The sequence below is a fragment of the Chiloscyllium plagiosum genome, unplaced genomic scaffold (genome assembly GCF_037043375.1).
Source record: "Chiloscyllium plagiosum isolate Xiang-an unplaced genomic scaffold, Cpla_swu_hap1 HiC_scaffold_10, whole genome shotgun sequence".
NCBI classification, from domain to species: domain Eukaryota; kingdom Metazoa; phylum Chordata; class Chondrichthyes; order Orectolobiformes; family Hemiscylliidae; genus Chiloscyllium; species Chiloscyllium plagiosum.
Window position 1 is genome coordinate 106,491,497 of NW_028270148.1, and position 20,434 is coordinate 106,511,930.

Sequence of the window (20,434 nt, forward strand, 5' to 3'; positions counted from 1 at the left end):
CAAAACTGATTCAGGTGCCCAGATTCAAACCTAACAATCATTATCAGATAAGCTGAACTATGTTGAATGGTCATGGCTTTGCTAGAATTGACCTTGAACCATTACTCGAATTACTGTGAAGCAATGTTCAAAGCATATTAACATGATTAGAATTGGGAATAATGGTAAAAAGACAATAGCAATCTATTAATTGGTAAAGCATCATTTAGAATTGTTTAGATAAGATGGATTCTCAGGGGAACGTAGTACAAACAGCCAAGTTTCTGGTATTGAGACTGGCTCTAATGCAATGAGGGGTACATCGGGTTCCAAGAGGTCGATTGTGTTAGGGGACTCCCTAGTCTGGGGTACAGACAGATGTTTCTGTGGCCAGCAGCAAAAAAAACGGAATGGTGTGTTGCTTCCCTGGTGCCAGGATCAAGGATGTCTCAGAGAGGGGCCAGCAGGATGTCATTGTCCACATTGGAACCAACGATATAGGAAGGGAAAAGGTTGAAATTCTGAAGGGAGGTTACAGAGACTTAAGCAGGAATTTAAAAAGGAGGTCCTTGAGAGTAGTAATATCTGGATTACTCCTGGTGCTATTAGCTAGTGAGGGCAGGAATAGGAGGATAGAACAGATGAATGGCTGAGGAGCTGGTGTATGGGAGAAGGATTCACATTTTTGGACCATTGGAATCTCTTTTGGGGTAGAAGTGACCTGTACAAGAAGGACGGATTGTACCTAAATTGGAAGGGGACTAATATACTGGCAGGGAAATTTGCTAGAGCTGCTCGGGAGGATTTAAACTAGTAAGGTGGAGGGTAGGACCCGGGAGATAGTGAGGAAAGAAATCAATCTGAGACTGATACAGTTGAGAACAGAAGCGAGTCAAACAGTCAGGGCAGGCAGAGAACAAGGTAGGACTGATAAATTAAACTGCATTTATTTCAATGCAAGGGGCCTAACAGGGAAGGCAGATGAACTCAGGGCATGGTTAGGAGCATGGGACTGGGATATCATAGCAATTATAGAAACATGGCTCAGGGATAGACAGGATTGGCAGCTTAATGTTCCAGGATACAAATACTACAGGAAGGACAGAAAAGGAGGCAAGAGAGGAGGGGGAATGGCGTTTTTGATGGGGGACAGCATTACAGCTGTGCTGAGGGAGGATATTCCTGGAAATACATCCAGGGAAGTTATTTGGGTGGAACTGAGAAATATGAAAGTGATGATCACCTTATTGGGATTGTATTGTAGACCCCCTAATAGAGGGAAATTGAGACACAAATTTGCATGGAGATTTCAGTTATCTGTCAGAATAATAGGGTGATTATGATAGGGGATTTTAACTTTCCAAACATAGACTAGTATTGCCATAGTGTTAAGGTTTAGATGGAGAGGAATTTGTAAAGTGTGTACAAGAAAATTTTCTGATTCAGCATGTGGATGTACCTACTCGAGAAGGTGCAAAACGTGACCTACTCTTGGGAAATAAGGCAGGGCAGGTGACTGAGGTATCTGTCGGGGAGCACTTTCGGGCCAGCGACCATAATTCTATTAGTTTTAAAATAGTGATGGAAAAAGGATAGACCAGATTTAAAAGTTGAAGTTCTAAATTGGAGAAAGGCCAATTTTGACAGTATTAGGCAAGAACTTTCAAAAGCTGATTGGGGATAGATGTTTTCAGGTAAAGGGACGGCTGGAAAATGGGAAGCCTTCAGAAATGAGATAATGAGAGTCCAGAGAAAATGCATTCCAGTTAGTGAGAAAGGAAAGACTGGTAGGTGTAGGGAATGCTGGATGACTAAAGCAATTGAAGGTTTGGTGAAGAAAAAGAAGAAAACAAATGTCAGATATAGATAGATCAAGTGAATCCTTAGAAGAGTATAAAGGCAGTAGGAGTACACTGAAGAGAGGAATCAGGAGGACAAAAAAGGGACATGAGATAGCTTCAGGAAATAGGGTTAAGGAGAATCCAAAGGGTTTTTATTAAGGACAAAAGGGTAACTAGGGAGCAAATAGGGCCCCTCAAAGATCAGCAAGGTGGCCTTTGTGTGGAGCTGCAGGAGAGGGGGGAGATACTAAATGAGTATTTTGCATCCGTGTTTCTAGTGGAAAAGGTCATGGAAGATATAGAATGGAGGGAAATAGATGGTGACATCTTGAACAGTGTCCATATTACAGAGGAGGAAGTGCTGGATGTCTTGAAACGCAAAAAAGTGGATAAATCCCCAGGACCTGATCAGGTCACCCGAGAACTCTGTGGGAAGCTAGAGAAGTGATTACTGGGCTTCTTGCTGAGATATTTGTATCATCGTTAGTTACAGGTGGGTGCCAGAAGACTGGAGGTTGGCTAACGTGGTGCCACTGTTTTAAAAATGTGGTAAGGACAAGCCAGGGAACTATAGACCAGTGAGCCTGACCTCGGTGGTGGGCAAGTTGTTGGAGGGAATCCTGAGGAACAGGATGTACATGTATTTGGAAAGGCAAAGACTGATTCAGGATAGTCAACAAGGCTTTGTGCATGGGAAATCATATCTCAAACTTGACTGAGTTTTTTGAAGAAGTAACAAAGAGGATTGATGAGGGCAGAGCGGTAGACGTGATCTGTATGGACTGTAGTAAGGCATTCGACAAGGTTCCCCATGGGAGACTGATTAGCAAGGTTAGATCTCATTGAATGCAGGGAGAACTAGCCATTTTGATACAGAACTGGCTCAAAGGTAGAAGACAGAGAGTAGTGGTGGAGGGTTGTTTTTCAGACTGGAGGCCTCTGACCAGTGGAGTGTCAGAAGGATTGGTGCTGGGTCCTCTACTTTTCGTCATTTATATGAATGATTTGGATGTGAGCATAAGAGGTATCGTTAGTAAGTTTGCAGATGACACCAAAATTGGAGGTGTAGTGGACAGTGAAGAGGGTTACCTCAGATTACAACAGGATCTGGACCAGATGGGCCAATGGGCTGAGAAGTGGCAGATGGAGTTTAATTTAAATAAATGTGAGGTGCTGCATTTGGGAAAGCAAATCTTAGCAGGACACTTAATGGTAAGGTCCCAGTGAATGTTGCTGAACAAAGAGACCTTGGAGTACAGGTTCATAGCTCCTTGAAAGTGGAGTCGCAGGTAGATAGGATAGTGAAGAAGGCATTTGGTATACCTTCCTTTATTGGTCAGAGTATTGAGTACAGGAGTTGGGTGGTCATGTTGCGGCTGTACAGAACATTGGTTAGGCCACTGTTGGAATATTGCATGCAATTCTGGTCTTTCTATTGCAAGGATGTTGTGAAAGTTGAAAGGGTTCAGAAAAGATTTACAAGGATGTTGCCAGGGTTAAAGGATTTGAGCTATAGGGAGAGGCTGAACAGGCTGGGGCTGTTTTCCCTGGAAGGTCGCAGGCTGAATGTTATAGAGGTTTATAAGATCAGGAGGGGCACAGATAGGTTAAGTAGACAAAGTCTCTTCCCCGGGTGGGAGAGTCTAGAACTGGAGGGCATAGGTTTAGGGTGAGTGGGGAAAGATATAAAAGAGACCTAAGGGGCAACATTTTCAAGCAGAGGGTGGTATGTGTATGGAATGAGCTGCCAGAGGATGTGGTGGAGCCTGGTACAATTGCAACATTTAAGAGGCATCTGGTTGGTTATATGAATAGGAAGGGTTTGGAGGGATATGGGCCAGGTGCTGGGAGGTGGGACTAGATTGGGTTGGGATATCTGGTCAGCATGGACAAGTGGACCGAAGGGTCTGTTTCCATGCTGTACATCTCTGTGACTCTATGAAGAACCTTCATAAAGGTGAAGCAGAGCATGCGTGACCTTTAGCCTGGGGCAAGATTTAAGGTACCCCAGAATCAAAGACGTGAAACATGTCTAGGTGTATGGGTATACTTTCTAAAGCAAAACGCTTCTACTAATGTAATATTTCTCTTCAAACTTACACAGTAATTAATGGAAAATCTGCAGTTTCCATCTATTGCACAATTAAATAATAGGAAATAGACTTGTAATCATAATTGCTACACTTCAACTTGCAGTGTGGGTAAGGGGAGACTGTGAAACAGCCACTTGAAGTAAGAAAAATTAATTGGGTTAAATTATCCTTTCTGGAAAGACAATGTAACAGCAGCAGAAACTATTGTAGACAACTGCAGTATTTGGGATTGATGGACTTGGGTTTCAAAGCAAGCAAGACATGACTTTCAAACACTGGGGTGTGGAAATATTTTCCAAGAATAAAAAGCTTAGTTTAATTATAAGTTTCTTTCAATCCTGTCTGCAGGTGATAAACAGAAAAGCTGCGAACTTTGGCCAGAAATTTAAGTTGGAGTCTCATCACTCCGTTTTCTATCAGAAAAACCACCTAAATACTGTTTTCACTTCCACAAGCATAGCATTTAATTACTCAAACATTTACTGAGGTTCATATTTTATTTCATGCGGTTTATAACATTGAAAAGACTCATAAAATGCATTATCTATAATTCCAAAGAAGAATGTGGTTTTGAACCAAACATATTTTCAAACTTGTCACTTCTTTCAAAAATTCAGAAGATGATTGCAACTCCACAGACACAACATAATTACTTACCACGGTGCAGCTTTTAAGTTTAGGTTATATTCCAGTGAAACATTTATAAACTGGCATTCGGACATTATTGCCTGAACTATCTGCAGAAATAGCTGAAATCTTTTCTTACAATGAGTCAAATATATGGGTCTAAAGTGCACTCTTTGTTTCCGCAATTCATGGAAACATAGTTCCACCCAATCTGCAAAATCTGTTTTAATCAAATACACAGTATAACAACGCAGAATATGTTAACAGTTCAACTGAAGAGACAATGCTCCATGATGTAAATGGAATCACACAATTGTTACGGTGCAGAAGGAGGTGATTTGGATCATTGTGCCGGAGCTACACATTTCCTGCTGTTAGCCTGTAAACCTGCACACTGTCTAAATCCTTTTGGATTTTTTGATTGAGTCTCCCACTGCCCCACCCTCTAACAGTGCATTCGTAACCACTTGAAGTTGTTTCTCCTCAAAGCACTTTTTCCTATTTTTACCAATTCCCAATGTTACTAATTTGTGCCTCTAGTCCTTGATCCTTTTGCAATTAGGAAAATGTGCTCCCTATTTATTCTGTGCAGACCTCTCTTGATTTTGAATACATAACTTTTTCTTTATTTGTTCATGGGATGTGGGACATTGCAGGTTAGGTCAATGCTTACTGCCAATCCCCAGTTGTCCAGATGGCAGTAAAAAGTCAATCTCATTGCTGTTGGTCTGGAGTCACTTGTAGGCCAGACCAGATAATTAAGGCAGATTTTCTCCCCTAAAGGGCATTGGTAACCTGGGTTCTCACAACAACTCTTGGTGGTTACTATGTGTTTTATTCCAGATGCTTGCTGAATTCAAATTTCATAATTTGCCATGTTAAGATTTGAACCCATGTTGTCAGCTATCAGCCTGTGTTTATGAATTACTAGTCCAGTGATGTTATCACCTCATCCCTGGAATAATTCTCATAAACCTCTTCTGCACTCTCTCCAATGTCTTTATGTCCTTCCTGAAATGTGGTATCAGAACTGGACACTATACTCTTGCTAAGGCCAAACTTGTGTCTGATACAATTTCAACATAACTTCCTTGCGCTTGTATTCCATGCCTCTATTAATAAAAACGAGGGCACTGTATACTTTAGTTGCTCTCTCACACCCGGTCTGCCACCTTTAATGCATCATGTATGGTCCCAAGTTCCTGTACTCCTGCAGGAGAAAGTGAGGACTGCAGATGCTGTAGATCAGAGCTGAAAATGTGTTGCTGGAAAAGCGCAGCAGGTCAGGCAGCATCCAAGGAGCAGGAGAATCGACATTTCGGGCATGAGCCCTTCTTCAGTTCCCTGAAGAACGTCTCATGCTTCAGTTCCCTGAAGAAGGGCTCATGCCCGAAACGTCGATTCTCCTGCTCCTTGGATGCTGCCTGACCTGCTGTGCTTTTCCAGCAACACATTATCAGCCCTGTACTCCTGCACACCATTTAAAATTGTACCCTCTAACTTCTGGTGTTACAGTAGTTAGCACTGCTGCCTCACAGTGCCAGGGACCTGGGGTTCAATTCCAACCTTGGGCGACTGTCTGTATGGAGTTTACACATTCTCCCTGTGTCTGCGTGGGTTTCCTCCCACAATCCAAAGATGTGCAGGTTAGGTGGATTGGCCAGGCTAAATTGCCCATAGTGTTCAGGGATGTGTAGGTTAGGTGCATTAGTCAGGGATAAATGTAAAGTAATAGGGTGGGGGAATGGGTCTGGCTGGGTAACTATTCGGAGAGTTAGTTTGGACTTGTTGGGCCAAAGGGCCTGTTTCTACACTGTCGGAATTCTATGTTGTAGCTGATATTCTGTCTTCATCTTCCCACCAAAATGTATCACATTTCTCTTCATGTCGTAGGCTGTGGACGGGTCAGTGGGATTAATGTAGTTTAGTGTTTGTTAGTCAGCATAGACATGGTGGACTGAAGGACTTGTTTCTGTGCTGTCAGACTCTTGACTTTATTACTCTATCTGCCACCCCACCGACGTGTCTATGCTAGCTTTTGCAAATATATTACAAAGCTGTGGATCATTAGTAGATGACAGAAAAAGCAAGACTCCCTAGCATTGACCTCTGGGGAGCTCTGCTACAAACCTCCCCCTACCTATTAACCTTTAATCTCTCTTCCCTGCCACTCAGACAATTTTGTATCACACTATTGCCACTATCTCTTTTATTCCGCGAGCTCTAACTTTGCTCACAGGTCTGTTGTGTTTCACTGGACCCAGTGCCTTCTAGCTATCCATGCAGACAACAGCATTGGCCTGATCAGCCCATACTGTTTCTCTTTAAACAAACTCCAGAAACCTGATTTTCCCTGAAGAAATCCACGTTGGCTCTCCCTTAATAATTTTCACTTTTCCATTTGACTTAATTTTATCCCAAATTATTATTCTTTGAGGTTACCCAACTGGTACCTTGTCAGTTTCAAAAACCAGACAGCCTATCTGCATTCTACATGCCAGTGTCCACTAATCATCTTAATAGGAGCCAAGCATGGTACATGGAATTCCCAGTATGTGACATTTACAGCAACTTAACAAACTAAAGTTTTTTTTTTACATTTGTTTACATGATGTGGGTATGGCTGGGGGCAAGGCCACTATTTAGTGCCTAGTCCTGATGGCCAGAGGGCAGTTTTAAGAGTCTGGAGTCATGTGTAAAGCAGACCGGGTAAGGACAGCAGGTTCCAGTATTAGTGAATCAGACGGGCTTTTAACGACAATGAACAATTGCCAATGGCAAGCTTTTTATTCCAGATAACTGTTGCATTTGAATGTCACCGTCTGCATGTTGAGATTTGAATCCACATCCCCAGAACACAAACCTGAGGTGTGGATTATCAGTCCCGTGGCATTAACACTGCCCTTTTATTGATAGGATCCCTTTTCATGGCAGCCCGAGGGGAAACCGGTTCCTTTAACTTGAAGAAAAAACATCCACATATCCACTAATTAGGGGCGGGGGTGATCGTTATTAATTAAACAATTTCCACACACTCAGAAAGGCTCTTGTGGTGCAGTGGTGGTGCCCCTACTTTTGAGGCTGGAGACCTTTGTTCAGGTTCCACCTTCTCAAGAGGCATGTAATTACATCTCTAAACAGGTTGGTTAGAAAATATCTTAACACACTCAGATTGTTGGACAGTCACCACATAGAGGTCCCTACTTTCCAGCAGGATACCAAGACTGCACTATATCAAAGCAAGGTTTAATGAATAGGTGACACTGCCCTCCCTACTTGGGCCACTGGTGATGAGCATCATCATGCCGGTCAGAGATTTATCTCTGGATATAAAGACTGTTTATAAATTATTAAGAACCTGCATTCTGGCCCTAATCAGCAGACCTCTTACAGAGTAGGCCTTATATTCGATTTTTAAAACATACTCCTATGTCATTCAGACCCCACTTCGGTCACTTGTTGGCCTAGAAACAGAATATTAGAGGTAAAGGGACCATTTTTAACTTTGATTCGGAGATTTCTGAGATGAATGTATCTATTTTACTCAGTCACCTTTCTATCATTGTGCAAAAGATGACCTTAAAATGGTGGACATGGAGCTGGTATTCTATCAACATCAACGTTTAGATTAGATTCCCTACAGTGTGGAAACAGGCCCTTTGGCCCAACAAATCCACACCGACCCTCCGAAGAGCAACCCACCCAGACCCATTCCCCTGCATTTACCCCTGACTAATGCACCTAACACTACAGGCAATTTAGCATGGCCAATTCACCTAACCTACATGTCTTTGGATTATGGGTGGAAACCGAAGCACCTGGAGGAAACCCACGCAGACACAGGGAGAATGTGCAAACTCCACACAGACAGTTGCCTGAGGTGGGAATTGAACTTGGGTCCCTGGCGCTGTGAGGCAGCAGTGCTGACCACCGAGCCACCGTATCTCTCCTAGAAGTAAGGATTGACCTCCTAGCCATTGTTGCTGACCATCTATCTCATTCAGGTTTTTGTTCCTCTTCATTGTGTTTTCCTACATAATCGCAGGTTCTGCTTTTTCGAAGTACTCCAGTTTCTATGAGGTAGGATAATACTGTCTGGACTTCATTGTCAAGTTAAGCAAACACACATGAACCAAACAGAGAGCAGCATGGCAACTTTAGTGATCTAGAAAATTTATAGAAGCATTATATTTTCAGTTACCTTAATTCATTCGATACTCCCAGTTTTCAGAGAGTGCATTTTGACCCCAAGATATCAGATCGTGTCTATTTTGAATAAAATATCATAATAAGGGCGGCATGGTGGTTCAGTGGTTAGCACTGCTGCCTCACAGCATTAGGGACCCGGGTTCGATTCCAGCCTTGGGCGACTGTCTGTGTGGAGTTTGCACATTCTGCCCGTGTCTGCGTGGGTTTCCTCTGGGTGCTCCGGTCCAAAGATGTGCAGATCAGGTGAATTGGCCATGCTAAATTCCCCGTCGTGTTAGGTACATTAGTCAGAGGAAAATGGGTCTGGGTGGGTTACTCTTCAGAGGGTTGGTGTGGACTGGTTGGGCTGAAGGATCTGTTTCCACACTGTAGAGAATCTAATCTAAAAAAAATAAACTACAACTGAGCAAGGTTTGTACCTATCCATCAAAAATATTTAGATGTTATGCAAGTGATTGTGAGAAGACACCTCCATTTAAAACAAAAACAGTTGAACAGGTTATTAAAATTATACAAAATAATGAGACTTCTTACCAAAATTTTGTCAATTTTTCCACCTTCAAGTGTCACCTCTAGACTGGCAAGGGCAGCTTCCACCTCATCTTCATCTTGCTCATTAGTGAAGTCTTGTGGTTCCGACAATTGTGATAGCTTGCTTATATGATACTGAAACAATTTTTTAAACATTTAAGATGTGATGTTTACCAAACTGATCATAATTAAGTGTGTTTTTTTTTTGGAAAGGACTCCACTAAGGTATCTAAAGAAAGACACACTAGCATTGCACACAATTCAGAGAAGGTTCACAAGGGTGGTACCACATAAGGAGAGACTGCTTTATGAGGAAAGGTTGAGTAGGATGGATATGTACTCGTTGGAATTTAGAAGAATGACAGACAAACTTGTTGAAAAATGCAGAACTCTCAGGGGACTTGATAGGATAGATGTGGAAAGGTTGTTTCGCATTGAGAGACATTTTAGGATCGAGGGGCATAATCTCAGAATAAGGGACTGCACATTTAAGAGAGAGGTGAGGAGGACTTGCTTCTGTGAGGATAGTGAATCTGTGGAATTCACAACAGAGGGCTGTCGAAGATGTGTTGTTGCATTAATCCAAGGCCGTTATCCCTTTTTAAAAAAACTGTCAAAACAGTGCTCATGTGAAATTGTATGAATGAATGAACAGGAACCTGTATCAATGAATATAGCAAGCTGGTAAAGATAACCTAGAACACAATATCTCACAATGAATAAAAGTTTCTTTCTGTACCAAGTGTGTATAAATGAAGGCTCGTTTTATAAGCTTATTTTTGTCACCTCCGTTTGGCTCCTGACATCAGCCCCACCAGACAATATTGAGTGTATAACAACGGAGATGGCATGAGGGATGAGAGGAGGTAGGGAACGAACGAGGGCTATGGAGTGGCGTGAGTTTGGGTGAGAGAGTGCCTAATAGCTTTTAACAAAACTGGGTCAAAATCTCAAGAACCTTTCTCAGCATTCTCACCTTCATGGCCATCTCTGAACTACTGCACTACCTCTGCAGGTAGCAGGCTCCTTCCAGCTCAGCACCATCCTCATGACCTGTCCTATCTGCCTATCTTTCTTTCCACCTATCCACTCCACCCTCCTCTCTGACCTATCACCTTCAGCCCCAACCCCATCCACCTACCTTCTCCCCAGCCCCATGCCCTCCCACTTATCTCTCTACCCCAGAGGCTCCCAGCCTTCATTACTGTTGATGGGCTTTTGCCCGAAATGTCGATTTTCTTGCTCCTCAGATGCTGCCTGATCTGTTGTGCTTTTCCAACACCACTCTAATCTGGACAAAATTGAACCATGCCAACTCCAAGCATGACCAACCCACACCCCTCCCCAGAATGAAAATAATGCAGAGGTGGGGTTACTGCCAAGGAGACGGTTTTGCTCGATCAACTTGAGATTCCCCCTCACCCTGTGGTGCAAATCTAGCCCATTAGCTCCATAGACACTGCCTGAGCCATTGAGTATTTCCAGAATCCTCTTGTATTTCTTTAATTCTTCATGGTTATTTCTGTTTTCACTGGCAGCGTCATATCAAAATTCAGCCACCATGTCCTTTCAGCATTTTCTGATTATTGCTCTTCATTTTTTAATGAATTGCATCAGCAATGAATGCATAAGGATTGAAAATCCAAGACAATTGAAGATTTTTTTTCTAATTTAGAATATGAGCTGAGAATGCCAGATGTGATCGAAGTATGTTCTGCCGGAGACCTGTCTGTTATCTAGACGTCTGTCGGGACATGTTCTTCCCCCCTTGTTGAAACAGGTTTTTGTAGCAACAGTTGGCTTTAAACAATTACATTTACCTGCAGTGCTGCAAATATTAACATTTCTTCCTCAGTGCAATCAATTTCCTCCAGCAGAATTGCCCACCGTGCTTGCTCATACAGCTGGTTTATCCGGACTGCATCATACTGCGTGTAAGAGAGAGAGACGTCACTAAGGGTGTAATACAGACACCACTTTTAGTGCACAATGATATTCTGTTACAGAGGAAAGAGAAGTACTACAGGGTTAGGTAAAGCTATGTGCCACTACTGTATTAATCACGTCAACTCCAGCATAGACTATCTGCATGGACTATCTGCCTTATTCTGAAAAGGCAGTAATGGGATAGAGAATGGAGAATAAAATGTACAACACCCACTTCTCTTCCCAAAGCAATAAGGCTAGGCTCTGCAATTAGGCCATGGGTTACTACCATACAAATACTTCACACATGCTTCTGAAATTCTTTTCTCCATTATTACAATGGTGTTATAAATCCATTTAAAATAATTACTAGCTCAACTAAAATATGGAAATTTCAGACAAATTAATTAAATTTTTGCATAACAGTGCTGCATGGAATATTTTAAGGTAATGGCATTATGGTCTTTATCCATGGAAGTTTGTGAACCTCTTCATAAATTTGTGCTTGTAGTTTTGCAGCAAGTTTGGTGTTTTTGTTGTAATACAAAAATACCTTAGTTAGGAGAATCACCTGAATATATATCACACAACACCAGGTTATGCTGTAATCAACTTTTGCTATAAATTCTGTGCCTTACAATTGTGTCCTCCACAACCACCTGATGAAGGAGCAGCGCTCCGAAAGCTAGTGCTTCCAATTAAACCTGTTGGACTATAACCTGGTGTTGTGTGATTTTTAACTTTGTACACCCCAGTCCAACACCGAAATCTCCAAATCCTGAATATATATAAATGTTTTCCCCTTGTACTACAGACTGCATACAGCAGTCTCTTGCTGTGGCAGCCTCATCCTGGGTGGGTGGTCTTGGCTTGACATGGTGGTCTCCAGGTTTGACAGTCTTGTCCCAGCATCAACGCCTTCTTCAGCAGCACTTTCCAGGTGTCCCAGTGGCCCAGCATAGTGATCCCGTCCAGTCCCAGTGCGGAGGTATCATCCTGGTGTGTAGCATGGAGGTCTCGTCCTGTTGCGGAGGTCCTGTATTCCAGTCTGGAGCAGCAGTATCTCATTGGTGACAGCCTTGACCTGGAGGGGCAGTCTCCAGATTTGATTGTTTTGTCCAAGCGTGGAGGTCTTGTAGGTGTGGACGTCATCTTCAGCTGCGGCTTCCAGGTATTTCAGCGCTTGTTGTCTTAATCGACTTTCTCCGAAATGAAATTAATTTCAGGTGAACTCTGCCTTACTTTTTTCTCCTTATCTATGTCATTAATACAGGCGCTGTAGTATGACAACTTAGAAAACTTTTCACTTTTATTTTTTAAAAATACACATGACAATCTATTCTGTTCGAATAGTATGCCCCCATTTGCCTCAACTACTGTGTCTCTTCCCAGTACTGTGGTGGGATGCTCAAAAGATTATTATGACTTGTGTGTCTTACTTTTGGGTTCAGATCAAAGAAGCTGTAGTACTTGTAACGTAACAGCAGCTTATCTTCCTTCTGGATGCCTTGTTCCATCAGTGAACGTGATGAATCTAGCCATCTGCAGAAATTGTGCAATGAAAGAAACTGTAAATAAATGATGAAAGATCCAGAGGTGGAATCTTTGCTGTTTGCCTTTGTATTATTTCACATTTACTGCATTAAAGCAACCCACATAGTCAACCTTTGCTCTGTTTGGCTTAACCGATTATCTACTAAAAATCAACCATTGTACCTTACAATAAACATACCATAAACTATTAAGCTACATTCGAAAAGTTGCAACAAGGCACATTAACCACAATATTTCATGGAATTCCACCTTACATTTTAACAGTTTATTATTTCTGTCACATATTGTCTTCAATTCAATTCTAGTTATAATTCTAAGGGTATTTTTGAATTAAAAGTGAGTGTCATCTTTCACATCTGTTAGGGACCAGGCCAGACACCCTCAAAACATTTCAGGAAAGTAGCCCAGACCCTTTCTTTGCTGGTTGTTTTAAGGTATACTGCGGATATTCCAGGAGTGATGCAGTTGGTCAAACCACATAGTTTTAAACAAAACAGAATTTATTTACAAGATTACCAAATGAAACACAAACAAGACGGCTCAAATTAATTCAGCAGGAGGATGGGAACCTAAACTGTAGTTCCAGTGTCCAGGAAGTTGAGAGTAGTGAAGTCAGAAATAAGGCTTCAAAGGTCACAAGAGCGCACTGGCAAGCAGAAAAGTGGTTTGAAGTGAGTCTACTTCAACGCCAGGAGCATCTGGAATAAGGTGGGTGAGCTTGCACCATGGGTTGGTATCTGAGACTTTGATGTTGTGGCCATTTCAGAGACATGGATAGAGCAGAGACAGGAATGGTTGTTGCAGTTTCTGGGATTTAGATGTTTCCGTAAGAACAGAGAAGGTGGTAAAAGCGGGGGAGGTGTGGCATTGTTAGTCAAGGACAGTATTACAGTGGCAGGAACAACATTTGAGAACTCATCTACTGAGGTAATATGGGCTGAGGTTAGAAACAGGAAAGGAGAGGTCACCTTGTTGGGAGTTTTCGACAGGTCTCGGAATAGTTCCAGAGATACAGAGGAAAGGATTGCAGAGATAATCCTGGATAGGAGCGAGTGTGACCAGGTAGTTATAGGGAACTTTAACTTTCCAAATATTGACTGGAAATACTATAGTTAGAGTACTTTAGATGGATCAGTTTTTGTTGAATGCGTGCAGGAGGGTTTCCTAACACACTATGTTGAGAGGCCAACAAGGGGCAAGGGCCTGTTGGATTTGGTACTGGGTAATGAACCCGGCCAGGTGTTAGATTTGTGATGGTGACCACAATTTGGTTATGTTTACTTTACCAATGGGCAAGAGCTACAGCTGGGGGGGAGGGAAAGGCAATTACGATGCAATTAGACAAGATTCAGGGTGCATAGGATGGGGAAAGAAACTGCAGGGGATGGGCACAATTGAAATGTGGAGCTTATTCAAGGAACAGCTGCTGCGTGTCCTTGATAAGTATGTACCTGTCAGGCAGGGAGCAAGTGGTCGAGCGGGGGAGCCATGGTTTGCAAAAGAAGTCAAATCTCTTGTCAAGAGCAAGGAGGCGGCTTATGTAAGGATGAGACGTGAAGGTCTCAGGGTACTTGAGAGTTACAAGTTAGCCAGGAAAAACCTAAAGAGAAAGCTAAGAAGAGCCAGGAGGGGATGTGAGAAGTCGTTGGTGGATAGAATCAAGGAAAACACAAAGGCTTGCTTTAGGTATATCAGGAAGAAAAGAATGACAAGAGTAAGATTAGGGCGAGTCAAGGACTGTAGTGGGAAGTTGTGCATGGAATCTGACGTAATAGGAGAAACACTAAATGAATATTTTTCGTCAGTATTCACACTGGAAAAAGACAATGTGGTCGAGGAGAATACTGATATACAGGCTATTAGACTAGATGGGATCGAGGTTCACGAGGAGGAGGTGTTAGCAATTCTGGAAAGTGTGAAATAGATAAATCCCCTTTAGCCAGATGGTATTTATCTTAGGATTCTCTGGGAAGCCAGGGAGGAGATTGCAGAGCCTTTGGCTTTAATCTTTATGTCATTATTGTCTACAAAAATAGTGCCAGAAGACTGGAGGATAGCAAATGTTGTTCCCTTGTTCAAGAAGGGGAGTAGAGACAACCCTGGTAATTATAGACCAGTGAGTCTTTCTTCGGTTGTGGGTAAAGTGTTGAAAAAGGTTATAAGAGATAGGATTTATAATCAACTGCAAAGGAATAAGTTGGAATAGTCAACACTGTTTTGCGAAGGGTAGGTCATGGCTCACAAACCTTATTGAGTTCTTTGAGAAGGTGACCAAACAGGTGGATGAGGGTAAAGCAGTTTATGTGTTGTACATGGATTTCAGTAAGGTGTTTGATAAGGTTCCACACAGTAGGCTACTGCACAAAACACGAAGGCACGGGATTGAGGGTGATTTCGGGGTTTAGATCAGAAATTGGCTAGCTGAAAGAAGACAGATGGTGATGGTTGATGGGAAACGTTCATCCTGGTGTTCAGCTACTAGTGGTGTACTGCAAGTATCTGTTTTGGAGCCACTGCTGTTTGTCATTTTTATAAATGACCTGGATGAGGGCATAGAAGGATGGGTTTGTAAATTTGCAGAAGACACGAAGGTCGATGGATTTGTGGATAGTGCTGAAGCATGTTGTAGGTTACAGAGGGACATAGATAAGCTGCAGGGCTAGGCTGAGAGGTGGCAAATGGGGTTTAATGCAGAAAAGTGTGAAGTCATTCACTTTGGTAGGAGCAACAAGAATAAAGAGTACTGGGCTAATGGTTAGATTCTTGGTTGTGTAGCTGAGCAGAGAGATCTAGGTGTCCAGGTACATAGATCCTTGAAAGTTACCTCCCAGGTTGATAGGGTTGTTAAGAAGGCATACAGTGTGTTAGCTTTTATTGGTAGAGAGATTGATTTTCAGAGTCATGCGATCATGCTGCAGCAGTACAAAACTCTGGTAAGGCTACACTTGGAGTATTGTGTACAGTTCTGGTCACCGCATTATACAAAGGACGTGGAAGCTTTGATAAGGGGTCAGAAGTGATTTACCAGGATGTTGCCTGAATAGTGTAGAATTGATGGGCTTCACAGATTGGTTCCACAGGTTGGTGCAACATAGAGGACTGAAGGGCCTGTACTGCGCTGTAATGTTCTAACAGAATACCAAATAACTTAACCTTGTTCCATGTTAGCTGTTTCTTGGATCAGCAGCCTCAAACTGCCTGACTGCTCTCAGTGAATAGTCAGACTGTCAAATCAAACCAAACCAGAGAAAAGATGAGCTGGGAGTATTAGTCACTCCCCTTTCTTTGTAGAAGTTTTTTTTTTAAATAAGTTGAAAGCCTTTTTCCTGAGACAGTATCTGTTAACTAAAATCAAACTGGCCCTAAAACCCTTGAAACCCAACATTCAGAACCAGTGTTGTTATAACCTCCTGAAAAAGAAATCAAGGGCAACATAATCGTGTTAAAGGAGCAGCATCATCACACATCAGTATTCCTGTGACTAATTGAGACGAAATTTATTACAATATGTCCATATATAATGACCGAGCATTGTTAGCTGTGTTCTGGAGGGCTGCTTTAGAGAAAAATTGGACCAAGAGTTACCCATATTCCTGGCACTTGCCGATATGCCCTGACCAGATAGATTCCAGGAAACATACATTTTAATGTGCGCTGGGAACATTGAGCGTAGGAAAGTGTGGCTTCTCCTGGAAGGACTATTGATTAGATTTGAGTGGAAGCTGTTTGCTGGGTGCAGGAATATTATATAGAATATGCAGTACTGAAACAATCAGTCCACGCTAGCATTAATGCTCCACTTGAATTCCACACCACCCCATTCTGACCAGTTCAACTTCAGTGACATTAACTTCTATTCCTTTTTCCCTGATACATATATCTACCCTTGTTTTGAATGCATCACTGTATTCACCTCAATCACACTGTGAAGAGATTACTAAGCACCACATTGAAAGCAGAGGTGATACCAAATGAGGAGCAATAGACGGAAGGAGGGGGTAAGGGTCACAAGCGCAGTGGCAGGGCTCACATGTACGTATGTTAGACAAAATACAAACAGAGTTGCATTGACAAAATTAACAAGCAGTTTATGAACTTACTTGAGAATCTTCAGTGCACCTCAGAATGCTGAAGAAGTGCTATTTGTATGTATTCAGACATACGTAAAGGCATGCATGAAATTTGGTATGGTTTGGAACAACCTTTTGCTTCTGAGACCCTCCTCCCAAGATATAAAACTTTCACAGACCCCTACATACAGGAATGTTTACTGTATAAAAAATCAGTATAAGCCCAGCCAGCAAAGCTCACTTACTCTTAGATGAATCTCAAAAAAGCAATATTAGATAGGGATAATATTATTATTATCGGGGTCAATCACTCACTCCTTTCTCTGGAATTCAGATCTTTTGTCTATGTTTAGAACAAGACTGTGAAGAAGTCTGGAGCCGCGTGGCTCGTGTGGAACCCAAAATGAGCATCGGTGAGCAGGCTATTGCTAAGTATTTGTTCCATGATTGCACAGCCAGTGGCACCTTCCCATCAGTCAGTAGATTAATGCGGTGATAATCAGCCAGGTTGGATTTGGCTTGCTTTTCAGGGACAGGGGGTACTGGGCAATTTTTCCCATGGCTGGCTATTTGTCAGTATTGGAGCTGTAAAGGAATAGGCTGACTCAGGGTGGAGCTTGTACTTGAGCACATGAGTTCGGTGGGGCTGCTGAGGTATTACCAGGACCCACAACTGTGCAGTGCCTTCAGCTGTTTCTTCATATCACAGAATCCCTACCAGTGCAGGTAGAAGCCTTTCAGTCCATTGAGTCAGCATCAACCCTTTGAAAAGCATCCCACTCAGTCCCACTGTAAATCCACTGATCCACCTAACCTGCACATCTTTGGATTTTGAAACTGAAGTACCTGGTGCAAACTCCACACAGACCCTTGGAGAACATGCAAACTCCACGCAGACAGTAGCCCAAGGCTGGAATTGAACTTGGATCCTTGGCACTGTGAGGCGGTAAAGTGAACCGCTGTGTCACCATGCTGCCCTATACATCATGTGGAGCGAATGAAGATATGAATCTTTTAAACTACTTAAACATCTGATTGATGGGTTGAATGGCTGCTTTATGTGCCAGAACTTTTCTGTGGTTAAATGGTGTATCACCTGTTAAGCTTCTAACTCAAGGGACTATAAGCCTTTGCAAGCTGACCTCATAATTTGACACCATTATCATGGCAAGAGGGTTATATATAATAAACTTGTTCCTTTGCATCACTGCAATTTAAATAGTAGGTAATTAGTAAATAAATCATGTCAAGCAGTCCTACCCAGCATTCAGCTCTGCTTTGTCCACTTGATTCTGTGGCCTGTACATTTTGGCCAGTGCCTCTGGTGTAAGGATTGGCTGGCTGACAGCCAGAATGTTACAGTTCCGTTCGGCGAGAGGACTATCACTGAACCATGTAATTGTAGAAGAGACAGGTGTTCCATTGACAGGGTCGTATATGGGAGTCATCGTCTTGCTGTATAGACCAGGACTTGCTGTGCAACGAGACAAGTGACAAAATGTTTATATCATTGACACTGAAGCACTCTGATATTTATTAGAAGTGAGCAAATACAAAATGAAGCAATAACCTTTGTGCTGATGTTTGGTGTCTTCACAGGATAGAGGTCTAAATCTGGTTCGTTACTTTAATTTGGACCGATGACAGATGTGCATTGCAGGAAGTTATAAAGACTGGCTACACCATAATTAACTAACTACAAAGCAGAAACGACATAATATGTAAATATTTCACTCGGTTATTGTGTTAATGGTATCATAAAGGCAAGATGTCCTCTGAATGCTTTTTCTTGTAAAGTTGGTAAACATCCATTTTAGAATTTCACTATAAATAGTAAACACCCTTCAATATTGGTGGAGGGGATTTCCACCCACAGTCCCAATATATGTGCAGCAAAACTTGAGAAATTGCCTTGCTCTTCCTATTATAACATACAATAAAATGCAAGAAATCTGAAGACAAATCTTAAGAACACAATAGATTACAACAAACAAACAGTATTGGTGCTGTTCCACATTAACAATTGTTATGATCATTAAAACAAACATTACCATCGTGTTCTTAATATAATTAGTCAGTAACCATGGCAATACCAAGCGCATGTACACAACATTTACTTTTGCAGTCACGCCTCAATCATGCTCTGGCAAAGTAGAAACTAGGTTTTATGGAAATTCTAGACTTAGTCATTGAATTTAAATGCCACCAGCTGCTGTGGTCAGATTTGAACCCATGCCCCTTGAGCACTGGCCTGTGCCTCTGAATTATTAGTTTGACTTTTCCTTTATCATTGTGAGAGATATTGGCATTGCTGGGCAAGGTTGGCATTGTTTGCCCATCTCCAGTTGCTCTTGAGCTGTCTCTCGGCCATTCCAGAGAACAATTTTTAAAAAAGTCAGAAACATTCCCGAGGACCTGGAGTCACATCAGGTAAGGGTGGTGGATTCCCTTCTCTGAAGGGCATTACGGAATCAAATGCTTTTCAAGACAAGCCAATGATAGTTCCGCCATGAAACGGATCCCAGATTTATTAATTGACTTTAAATTCCACCAGTGTCCTCATTAGTTTTAAGGATTTCCTTCTCTAAAAATGAGTGAACCAGATGGATATTTACAACAATAGACAATGGTTCCTTTGTCACCATGAGATATGTTTTAATTTCGGATTTCATTGACTCAAATTTCACCATTTGTTGTAGTGGGATTCAAATCCATGTCCCTAGTAGGCTCTGGATTACTACTCCCATGATATTACAACTAAATTGACACCTCCCCTTACCAAGTTATCATGCTGTTCCTGTGTGCTTCCAGTGGCTAAAGAAGAGTGATTTCAGTAAATATCTGACAGAGCTCTTCATTCTGACAGCAGGGCGAATAAAGCATGGTCCAGGGTGAGAAGGAATTGTACTTAATCAAACACCTCCAATTTGAGGTTTTCAAGTATATCGCATTGAGTTATCTGACTGGAGTGTAGATCTTTGAGGAGAAAGTGAGGACTGCAGATGCTGGAGATCAGAGCTGAAAATGTGTTGCTGGAAAAACGCAGCAGGTCAGGCAGCATCCAAGGAACAGGACTTGGAAGTCAGTTTGACTTCCAAACTGACAATAAGTAACATAATAGAATCATTTAAAGTTTATTGGTGACCTGATGATCAATTTTTTTTTCTATCAGTTGGAGATTTTGCTTTTCCCTTAAGTAATCTGCAGAAACAGGTCAAACAAGTCACTTTGAAATAGCACCTACAAACTAGCCAAGAATGTAAATGTGTGACACCAAGGAACATTCCTGAAGAAGGGCTTATGCCCGAAACGTCGATTCTCCTGCTCCTTGGATGCTGCCTGACCTGCTGCGCTTTTCCAGCAACACATTTTCAGCCCTGGAGTGTAGATCTATCAGACTGTGATGTGAAAAGGCAGAAATCTGTTGAATTCCTACTCTTAAGAATCCCCATTTTAAATATTTTTAAATTAATTGCACCCAACTTATCTTTCAAGAATGGTTTTCTACAGCAGTTGCCAATCAATATCTCAGTGACTTGTTTGACCTGTTTCTGCAGATTACTTAAGGGAAAAGCAAAATCTCCAACTGATAGAAAAAAAAACA

The 20,434-nt window shown here is 42.0% G+C and overlaps 1 protein-coding gene across 1 annotated transcript in view; it reads right to left on the minus strand.

The window, feature by feature from the left end:
* The window catches only part of fermt1 (FERM domain containing kindlin 1), a 98,699-nt gene that overhangs the window by 18,337 nt on the left and 59,928 nt on the right, over nt 1-20,434 (minus strand). Inside the window, exons 5-8 of the mRNA XM_043696578.2 lie at nt 18,091-18,304; nt 12,646-12,748; nt 11,101-11,208; nt 9,284-9,415 (exon numbers count right to left, since the gene is read on the minus strand). Coding sequence (XP_043552513.2) covers nt 9,284-9,415; nt 11,101-11,208; nt 12,646-12,748; nt 18,091-18,304 — 557 coding nt within the window. The remainder of the gene's footprint in view (nt 1-9,283; nt 9,416-11,100; nt 11,209-12,645; nt 12,749-18,090; nt 18,305-20,434) is intronic.